Source organism: Scardinius erythrophthalmus, assembly GCF_964197995.2.
Source record: "Scardinius erythrophthalmus genome assembly, chromosome: 2".
Lineage (NCBI taxonomy): Eukaryota > Metazoa > Chordata > Actinopteri > Cypriniformes > Leuciscidae > Scardinius > Scardinius erythrophthalmus.
In genome coordinates, this window is record NC_138222.1 from 8844807 (window position 1) to 8856123 (window position 11317).

The 11317-nt window shown below is 40.8% G+C and overlaps 1 protein-coding gene across 1 annotated transcript; it reads right to left on the reverse strand.

The window, feature by feature from the left end:
• Positions 1 to 1583: 1583 nt before the first annotated feature.
• On the reverse strand, positions 1584 to 10628 carry atxn1l (ataxin 1-like). The gene is made up of 3 exons (XM_081349089.1): positions 10526 to 10628; positions 7298 to 8376; positions 1584 to 3137 (listed from the first exon to the last, which is right to left on the reverse strand). The coding sequence occupies exons 2-3, from the start codon at positions 8249 to 8251 to the stop codon at positions 1812 to 1814; spliced, it is 2280 nt and encodes a 759-aa protein (XP_081205215.1). The 5' UTR covers positions 8252 to 8376; positions 10526 to 10628; the 3' UTR covers positions 1584 to 1811.
• Positions 10629 to 11317: the final 689 nt, after the last annotated feature.

Sequence of the window (11317 nt, forward strand, 5' to 3'; positions counted from 1 at the left end):
ACAAACCTATGGAGGGATTTTGGACCAATAAGATTTCACGTTAGGCAAAGTTACCGAGCGCAATACCACAAAAACAGAAATCGACAAAATTGACAGCCAAAAGCGTCCTGTTGCTTGGCACTTTTTGCAGACACACCACAATGTTTATCATGTCATACCTGGTTAGGACATCATTTAAGGTAGACCAAGGTCTTTTTAGAAATAGCAAGAGCTGACCCTGAATATCCTAATCAGCAGGTGTTTCAGAAAAGCCCCACTTTGAGGTGTGATTTCATATGTCATCTCTGAAGACACTACTGGTCAGACAGAAAATCTGCCTAAAAGAAAGAGGTGTTGTTTTAGGGGTAATTGCATGCTTGTAATGAACTCCTGTAGTAACTGTTAGAACTCTTTTGAGTAATGAGTATTATCACAAAGTAAAACTGCATTATCTTAGAAAATCAAGAGAAGTGCAGGAAAAGGTTTTTACATACAGACTGCAAACGCTGCACATAGAAAAATCTAAATACAAGGAGTAATCTATCCTGTACGGGATTTAAAAAACAAAAACAAAAAAAAAACATGAAAAACAACTATTGCTTTGATTTTGATAACTGAGCAGGGTCAGTCCACACCCAACAGCAGTGAATCTACACTTGTCTGTGCTCAACGCTTCCAATGGGACGATTTCATTTAAACCTGCACGCTTCAGAGCAATAATCCATTTCCACAGGAACAAGCCGTTCGCAAACGACTAGAACCTGTTCCACATTTGGTCTCAGCTTCGCAAGCACGGCTGATTTTGGCTGACACCACATGTTGTCACCAGGAAATCGGGCACAACAATGTAGGATTAAAAAAAGAAGTTAATTATCAGACTGAAGGATGCTTCCAACCATGAGGTACTATTTAGAGGCGTTTTCCTAGGCCAGCCTTACTGGGAAATGATAACTCCAATGGGTTGAGGAGGAGAGATCACATTGAAACTGGAATGCAGATTCAGAGCCACTGCTGAATCAAAACTAAAAACCTCTGAGGAGTCGTTAATGCAACTGTTAAGATGCGAGTGAGACTTCATCTGGAAATAGTTCCTGATTGTAGAAAGATTGTTGGATCGATTGATTGATGTGACGATGCTGGGCAACTGTTCTCAAACTCCAGACTAGAAAGTAGTCCTCAGCAGAAGCACCCTGAGAAGAGGCAGGGAGAGGAGGAGAGTGTAGGAAAGTGAGGACAAACACACCTCTAGAGAGAGACGCATTAAAAACTGTCCAAGTTTTAAGGTCTTAGCCAATAAAAGCCTGGCAGCGCAACAAGGGAAACAGTCAATGTTTAGAGAGAAAATGCCTGTCTTTTAGGGAAAAAAAGTTGTTGTTGAGCAATCTATCCTCTTTCGTCCTTCTTCAAAATATATAATTATTATTGTAAAGGCTTGTCAAGATTCTATGGCTGTATCCCGTTCTTATCCCTGGCCTTTCTGAAATAAACATCTACTTGAGGAACTGCAAGATATCTTTATGCAAGTGATCACTGCCAAAACATGATAGTTCACCCACAGGAACACGCAGACGATGCAGGCTTTGGTACGTGATTTACCAGATAAAGCTGCCCATGCAGATCATTGCGAACTCTGACTATGACCTGGCAAAATAAGTCCTCTGCTCGAGACCAGAACCGAAAAGAACTGGAGAAGGGGGCAGCAGGGGGAATCTTCCAATATGTGCAAAATCTCAAACATTCTGAGGCTACATTCTCTCTCCCTCCGACCACGCTCCCTCTTTCACATCCGACTGACACTTCACTCCCAAAGACAATCTCTTTTGTGTTTGCTGCTACTTGCCGGCGTTCGAGCGGCCCTCGATGGATAGCTTGACCTCCTGAGGGATAAATGATGGCCGAGAGGAGCCAGAGGTGGCAACTGAGGCTAAACTTCCCTCCTCATTCTTGATGTTATATCTTTGGAAGCCAGGGGCAGACCAGCGCCTCTGGGACGCCCCTAAGGAAGAGGCTCCCGCTCCGGTTCCCGGTGGAGCATGACCCTCAGTGTGCAAATAGTAGTTGCTCTGGCTCCGAGTGTGCTCTGCTGAAGTCCTGTTCGGTCTGGGGGACACATCGATGTGTCGAGGACCCCCGACCTGCATGGGCTCTTCCTTGTCCCTGTCCCTCTCTCTGTGGATGCGCTCCATCTTTAATTGGTTTGGTGGCCGAGGGGTGTGCTGGGGCGCAGGGGGGCCCATTGGCTGAGGAGGGGCTCCTGACGTGGAGTTGGCTTTGGTGGGAGTCCGGGCCTGCAGTTGCTGCGTCGGTTTCTGCTGCAACGTGGCTTGCTGCTGCAGCGTCACGGACACGCAGACGTCGCCCACTTGCAGATGGTGGCAGGTGAGACCGTACAGTTGGGCAGTGCCCTCAGGGCTACAGGACGACCAGCCCTGTCCGAAAACGAAAAACGGGTGTTCGGGGGGAACATCTATAGTCACTTTGCTCTGCTGCTCCCCTACGTTGAAATGCAGCGCCACTAGACCGGGCCGCTGACTAGCGCGGATATCCACCACCATGCTCGAGTCGATCTTCAGTCCACCGCTAACTTCTGCGCTCCGCACAAAGTCCTGAGTCTGCAGATCTTCCACACGCTTCAGCTCTCCGGTAGCCAACTGGATGATGGCGCCCTTCATGAAGTGCGACGGGCCGGTGGCTGCCAGCACAGGAGCCTGTGGTAAAGCACCAGGAGCTTGAGTGGGAAGCTGCTGGGAGGGCTGCTGACCGTGTTGGGGAGGCAGCTCTGCCACCGCCCGCTCTGGGAGACACGCTACTGCATCCATGGCTTTTGTATACGTAGCGGGAGGAGCAACGATGGCTGCTGAGGCCACATCGTTGGATTGATAATGCTGCTGCTGCTGTTGCTGTTGGTGATGATGATGGTAGTCCAGGGGCACGAAAACAGGCTGCCCATTGGCCAAGATCACGGCATGACCTTGTTGAACGATATGCTGCTGATGAGCTCTGGATTCAGCAGGATTTAATGCATACGCTGTTCTGACTTCGCTGTGAGTCTCTCGACTCCTCTGAGAGCTTTGAGAAAGGTTCAGAGGGACATGTGCTGCTTCCTTGCGACTCATGCCATGGACAGGAGAGGACAGTCGTCCAACCACCTGCTGGACCTACAAATGAAATGACAAAATTATAGTCAGAAAAAAATCGAATTCTTTAAATGGAACAGTTTATTGAATAATTAGACAAAATATAAAAAAATACATAAAAAGCTTTATAAGACTTTTAGGCGACTTTGCTCTCTTTTGACAGCGACATTTCTCAAATTAATAATATTTAATCTTTCTGAGGAGATCTGCTAGCTTGTTTACACAGAGCGCTGTGAGTCTGACAGGAGGATGGCTGGACCAATCGTGTGCCGGTCAGTCGAAATGGGGCTTCCCATTGACAAATGATCAGGTATTGTGTACATTTCTAAGCTTTTTGATTGGTTCTATACAACGTGTAAAACCATATTTGGAGAGCAGAGACGTTTGAAGGGATTCCCGGGAAATGCTCAGAGGTGACGAGAGGAGTTGAGAAAAGCAATATTCATTTCCAGCGAATTTAGTAAAACTTTGTAAACTTTAATAGTCATTTAAATACCTTTACTCAATTATCTGGACTACGAAACTTTAGGAGATTATTTTTGAATGTCTGTTCTTCGAAATTTAGCAAAAAAAAAAAAAAGTATTATTTCATTGTTTTTCCACATAATCGGCCCATATCTTAAAATGGAACGTTGCGACTTCCGACTCATTTCGCCAGATCGGGTCACATATAAAAAATACATAAAAAGCTTTGCATGTACATTTTTGTTTAGTATCATATCTGATACATCTGACATTTATGGCTCAGATTATATAGGAGAATATGGATCTCTCACTCAAGGAGGAAAAATGGAGCAAAAAATATGAAATTTGGTGCAGTTGATGTTATTTATATTGCCAAAAAGTAAGATTAAAAATTCTGATAGATTGTAATGTAAATCAATGAGATTTGTATAACGTTCAGCAGAATATTTGCATAAATTGCATATAAATATCAGTTTTCAAAATATCTCCCAATAATATCCTAGTGCTGCTGAGTATAAATCAAAAACCAATCTCTGTTGTTTAACTAAGTAGTAGCCTGAGTTACTCAATCCTCAACACACCCAAAGCGGCTAATAAAGGAAGGAAGTGGTGTAAACTGATGCTGACTCACAAGAAATGACCCCAAAAAGGAAAAACTCTGAAAATACATTAAGTAGAGATGAAGCAGGAGACATTTAAAATATTACTCTGTGTAGGTCCAGATTATGTTACAATATTAAATCAAGTTTGAGGACAAGTCTGACATTGCAAAACATCACAGTGCGTAGTTGCACTCCAAGTGAACCTTACTGGTTGTATAATAATCAGGTTGTAGCAGGTAATCAGTTCAACAAAGAAACCTGATTTCCAACTTCTATTCAAATGTGGATACCTGGGAAGTTGTAACAATAACATGTTCAGTGCGGTGTTGGTATTATTAACTAAAACTAAAAATTCAGTAATTGATCTACATATTAGATGAAAAACAAGCAAAAAAAAAAAAAAAGAGAGAAAAAGTATGCTAAAATTAAACAAAAATATAAAAACAAAAGCTAACTCAAAACATTAATAAATACTATGATAGTATATAAATAATGCAAAAATTAAACTGGTACAGTGGGATCCAAAATCTGAAACCGCGCTTCAGAAAATTCAAACATTAAGAATGAAAGATAGAGATTTAAACACGAAAACAAACCCCAGCAAATTAATTATTATATCATTTACAAATTACAATAAAAACTTTGTGTTATTTGTTTAATTGGGTTCTCTTCATCTAGACACGATTAAAAGGTGCAGTAAGCGATTTTCTGAGAAACGCTATTGAAAATTTAAATCAACACCTAAACAAATAATTTTGTGAATTTTATGAATGTATGCTAGATGTCTGTTCTGTGTGTGCTGAAAAAAGTGTGTTTGTATATAGTCCTGGTTGCGTAAATAGGAGAAAAAAAAACAATGTGGATTGGCAGTAGGGGGCGTATACACTCATGGTGAGGAAAGAGAGTGAGTGAGCGAGTAGGACAGAAAGAGAAAGAGAGATGGCCGAGATATTACCAAAGAGGAAAAGGTCTGGGGAATATAATTGGAAGGAGGGTTACGATCAGATAAGAGCTTTAGGACCAACATTAATATTGGAAAGCTTTCCAGTGCTGGAGAGACGTTAAAGAGACGTTAGAAAGAGGGAAGGCCTGAAAACTGACGCAGAGGTTCCTTTGTTTCTGCTCGACACGTGAGCAACACTGTTTTTTGCTATGTTTCACAAAACCAAGGTATGCTATTGAATCACAACTGATTCATCCAATGCATGAGCTGTCTAAAGTGCCAGCTGTTATTGGTTGCCTGTGTTTCATAGCGTGCTCGCTATTTACAGGGCGGAGAAATTTAAGAGATGGGAGCGTCGATTTCACATATCAACAATGTTTCTCATAAATCGCTTACTGCACCTTTAAACAAAGATCTGATCTCAATATAGGTCAAAATTATAGACTGGCCACCATTTTTAATCAGCTTTTCTGCAGTGCACTCAATAGTCCTGTGATGTGGCAAATTATTGTTCAATAAGAAATCAAAGTTAACCACATTATTTACTTAGAAGTACATTCTCGGTGATATTGTAAGAACTTGCTCTTCTTCTGAAATGACTTCCCCCTTTTGAAATAGCTATTTAGGCATTGCTTTACCAAACCCACATTTGGTCTTGCTCTATTCTGACATTTAACACCCACTATCCAATGAGTTTCCGATTATAGCATGCCAGAAATTGCTGTCACGAATTGCTGTCACATGTCATGTCAACAACTCATCTGCAACTCTTTTTATGAACTGTAGTAAAACAGAAGGTCAAATATGTGATCGTTTCATTCAGCAGCAGTTTTAATTTGCTGACATTAGCAATACAATTGTTGTAAAATCATATTTGTGTTCTAAAAATCACCTTTTATGCTTTCAAACACTGTCTCACATACATGGCACATTACATGCACTTTCTTTTTTAAAGCCACAGCATGTACATTTCAGTTTGTTGATCGAAAAAACGGTTGAATTCTGGAGTGAAAAACCACAGACCTTCAATAACCCACTTTCTTTAAATGGACCCTTTTAACATTTAACATTAGCATAAGTTGTAGTGGTGAACGGAAGATGACAGAAAAAAAAAAACATTTTTGCATTACCATTTGCTCCAACAGCAAAATAAAACATCCGTGATGGCGTTTTCATGACTAATATCAAGAGTGATTACGTTGGTCAGAAATTTGTCATCAGATCAGTCCCTCAGCCGTTGTATTAGAAACACCGTCGCAGCAGTGTTAATGCTTTTTAATTTTGGTCATTTACTGCAAAGGTAATACAAGACAATGTTATACAAGTGTATAAAAAAATTATTTGAATGAAAATATGAAAAACTTTACTAGATTTGCAATGCTGGTAATTGTGGAAATGCGAAGTCTGTGAAAAGGGTCCATTTCTAAAACTCTCTACGAAACTTTCAGCAAGAGTCAAGGCATCTTCATTTATATAGCGCTTTTAACAATGTAGATTGTTCCAAAGCGGCTTTACAGTGATAATAGGAAATTAAAGTAACAGAGATTGTTTTGGCTTTACAGCAGCTCTAGAATAAAGTTATTGTCCAGCTAAAGTTCCATCGCAACTATCATTAGTTATTAACTTAGGGGCCGCTAACACGACACCATTTTAACAGAAAACTCTTTAGTTCTTTCTGCACAAACTTCTAAAACCCGAACCTGTGAGAACGCTGATGCCGTGCACATGCGTATTACGAGTTCAGTCTATAGGTATGTGCGTTTGAATATATATATATATATATATATATATATATATATATATATATATATATATATATATATATATATATATATATATATATATATATATATATATATATATATATATATATATGCACAGGTGTGTAGTCCTTCCCTACAAACCAACCCTCAACAAACTACTTGTCTGGCCTTAAAATTAATTTTTAGAACCGGAATTATCCCGACAACGCTTTATCTGTAGAGAGGTAAAGGGAGGGAGGCCTTCGCAGGGGAGAGATTAGTTGACACTTCAGGAGTGCGTTGTCGTCGCATCCAGAATATGTACTTTATAGATATGTAAATATGTAATATGTACCTTATAGATATGTAAAAGACATTTTACATATATTAACACATTGATCCTATAATAGTAAGCCATCTGTCCCTTACCTCGAGATCAGTGTCTGGCGTGCTTCTCTGTCCTGGAGACATTCTGCCCTCCAGCCTGCGGCTTTTCAAGCTCTTGTCTTGATGGGACTCCTGCAGCAGCCGTCCTCCTCCACTTCTGGCCGAATAAACTGCATCTATATGGCTCTCCCTGCCTCCGTGGTCTCGGTCCCCACCATTCAGCTCCCGTTCCTGCTCTAGGGCTCGTTGAGGTTGGACGCCCCTGACGGCGGGGTGTAAGAACACAGGCACGCCTCTCGGGCTGTGCTCCCCGGCAGGTAACATCCCTACAGTCCCCAGCGCCGCTTGTGTCGCCGCCTGCTCAGACGGGAGCACCAGAGGCGCTGTCATTTTGGTGTACGCGTGGGTCGAGACCTGCTGCTGCTGATGGGACGAGACCACTCCTTCCTGAATCACTGATTGGTATGGAACTAGGTGCGGCTGGGGAACAAATCCCGTAGGCATGCCGTAGGGAACCGCAGTCGCGTACGGAGAGCCAACAAACTGCAAGGAGGAGTGCGGGATATGGGTGTAGCCGAGCTGAGGGTAGGGAACACTAGCATGCTGTAACACCGAGGAAGGAACGGTGTAGGCAGGAGAAATGTGGCTGAGAACAGGTGAGTAGGAGCCAGCGGGCAAAGCTACTTTATAGAGCATGCTGTACTGATCCATGGGCAACCCGATGAGACCCTCAGCACCCTCCACCCCATAATGCACGCTCGGCTGGGCTCGCACCCACTCGCCACAACCACTTTGGGCTTCTCCGCTCACTCCAGAGCTTTGTGAAGACGGGCCATCCTCACCTCCTCCTCCACTCCCGATCCCGCTGCCTCCCGCTCCGCCGCTGATGCTACCGCTGCTGCTGTTGTTGGTGGAGGTGGTGTTGTTGTTGTTAACAGGGAGGTCCCGCTTTTTGGGAGGGAGGCACTCCTGGTTGCGCTCGTGGACTGGCTTCATGGTGATTCGGGATGAGAATGGGCGCTGTTACTGAACAGAGGAAGGGACAAAGCCTGACAGCCGCGGAAATAGCACCACTGGAATCAGCTCTGAGAACCTCCCGCTGGCCTCTTCCATCACCTTACCTAAACGCATAAAGAAATTATGTATAAATATAAACAACATATTCAAACTCACGATGTATAGGCTATTGCTGAACATACTGACCAAGCCAATAAAATGGCTGGTTTAGACAACTGTGCCAACTAGTCGATTAAAGAATGTGGACAATCAATGTCATTTTCAAACTCTGCATTTATATATAAATTGCTATAATATTTTTGGTGAATATTTACTGCCATATTACTTATAAGCAACGTGCAAGAGTACATATTTTTTTCAAATAAGTATTACATAGAATAGTTTACTTTGCATTTCACATTTTTAAAGGGAATTTTTTTTTGCCAATTTGCATAATCTTTTTCCATGTTACTTGCTCTCAGATCTCCCCGTTTATTTGTCAGTTTGAAACAATCACCACTGAATCAACCCTTTAGATTTATTAGTTGCAGCCAAGTTTGATTCAATTCAGATTATTTGGACAATATACACTAATACACACAATTTTGCAATTTATGTGCCAAAACTGATAATTGTTGAGCCATTAATTAAACAACCATAATATAATATAATATATAATATAATACAAGTGTTCTTATTAACCTTTTTTTATAGTTTTAATTTTCATAATAAAGATAAAGTTAAATTAAATTATAAATAAAAAACTGAGCCAAAAATGTTGCCTAAGCAACTAACTGAAATATTATAAAACCTTTGAAAAACAGTGACAAAATGCACTTTTTTAGGTATGACTGTGTCATTTATATTCTCGAGCAAAATGTGGAAGTCTCTTTGAGTAACCTTAACCACAGACCTGTTTTACTCATTCAACAAAAGCCACTTTTCTAAAAAACCCATTGGAAATTACCAAGGAAATCCACAAATGCCCCTTCCAGTTCAGCCTAAACACAACGTTGAGGATACTAGAAAGCAAGATACGAGCGTCATGACAAACATCACTAAACCTCAGAGCAGTTAAAGGGAAATTTTGCAAACTTCCATTTACAGATAAGTGAAATCATTCCAAATGCAAGACTTATCATCTTTTACTATATTTTATTTTAATCAGTAATGTTGACATCATTCTCTAAAAACTACAACTGTTATTACTACAACCTTTTAATAGTATTTCAAAGCTTCTTCTAGTAATATTTAACCTTATATCTCACAGAACAAACATCACAATAAAAAATAAGTGCAGTAACAGCCATAATAGTTAATAGAATTAGGCCAAAAAGATAAAGCACTTAATATATATCTCTTCCAGGCTAACCCATGATGCCTCTGTGATTCATACACGTCAGATTCAATAAAGGGAAAGAAAGTGCAGAAATAGAAGGAGCCAAAACCACCATACTAGTTCTCATTTTTGTGTGTGCTGTCTAACATTTGGTATATTTCACATGAATACAAATCTAGGCGTAGTATGTGTTTAGAGCGGACTTCAAGTATCATACATAAATACACGACAGACCCAAAACACAAACATACCCGCGGTAAAAGGCAATAAATTGCCCCAGAAACCCAATTCTAGGCACAATTTTGCTCCGTAGTAAAAGTAGATTTCTGCTACTACACGCCAGGTGGATAAAATGCACCGCCACCTTCCTAAATATAGCAATCTCTCATTTTAATAGCCAATTTCATAAATCAAAAAGCAGTCACCGAATCGTTTGCTAAAACGAAAAGTTTCCATGAAACGGAAACTTCGCCTGCCTACATTATCCTGACACTATTAAACTGAAAAAGACGCGTAATAAAAACACTAAAGCCACAAAAAAATATGCAATAACGTACAAATGTGATGTTTTGGGTGATAGTAATCCCTGTCAGGATTGACATCGCGCTGAAGTGAATCGTGGCACGAGACACTAGTGGTGTTTTCATCAAGACTCAAGCGTTAGCCAGCTGCTATTAAAGCCTTTCACTTCACTTAGCCAGACGTCTCACACGGGCAATATAATCAATAATTTGCATAGAAACAGTTTGGTGCGTTCGCTTCATTTCGTCCAGTCAAAAACTTTGGTAGTCAAAGCATGTTTGAAACTAAAGCAGGACTAAATGAAAGGCTGGGATTGCCACCGGACCGCCGCTAACGAGCTAATCGCTCTTCCCACATACTCAAACCGCCGCTCCTCTACCCGCACGCAGACGCCCTGCGACACAAACACTCACCTCCGCATAGCATCGTGTAGACGACGGGAAAAATACAGACTCTCCGTGGAGTTCGTGCAATAAATCAATGGTGAAATATGGGCTGGTGATATCTGCCCATTCCAGAGGCCAGCAGACTGAAGCCCAGCGGCGCGCGCTGATGACGTCATGGAGGAGTTGATCCGCGGATTGAAACATTTCAGTTTTTCATTCTCACACTCATATCACACTCATAATATAGCATATAATTAAATATATATCATTATTTTACTTGCATGTATTGTATTATATATATATACACACACACACACACACACACACACACACACACACACACACACACACACATGCATATATAATTTTCATATATAAAATCATATTTTTTACAGATGGAAAACATATTAGTTATTTTTTCTCTTTTCACAATTCAGTTAGCATAGATAGGAGTGAATCTTAAACTGTTTCCCCCCCATGTTCCGTGTGATATCACTAGAGGGCAATGTTAAGCTGTCACTAAATGTTATGTTGGGCCTTGAGGAAACAGACAATTAAAAAGCTTTACTGCCTCTTAGATAAAGAAATATCTTTGCTGTTCAGACATAGAGGCTACAAAGCCGGGTTAAAAACAACGAGGCTGATAACACTAATCATGGTTAAAGGGATAGTTCATCCAAAAATGAAAATCACTAACTCACCCTTCAAGTTGTTCCAAACCTGTATTTCTCTCTTCTGCTGAACACAAAAGAAGATATTTTGAAGAATATGGTTAACCAAACAGTTGATGGACCATATTTTTTTCATACTATGGAAGTC

What these genes read in the sequence shown, in the direction of transcription:
- atxn1l (XM_081349089.1), bottom strand. Translation starts at nt 8,251, where the DNA reads ATGAAGCCAGTCCACGAGCGCAACCAGGAGTGCCTCCCTCCCAAAAAG. An exon ending in CGCCAGACACTGATCTCGAG is followed by an intron (nt 3,138 to 7,297) that starts GTAAGGGACAGA and finishes TTTCATTTGTAG; the next exon opens with GTCCAGCAGGTGGTTGGACG.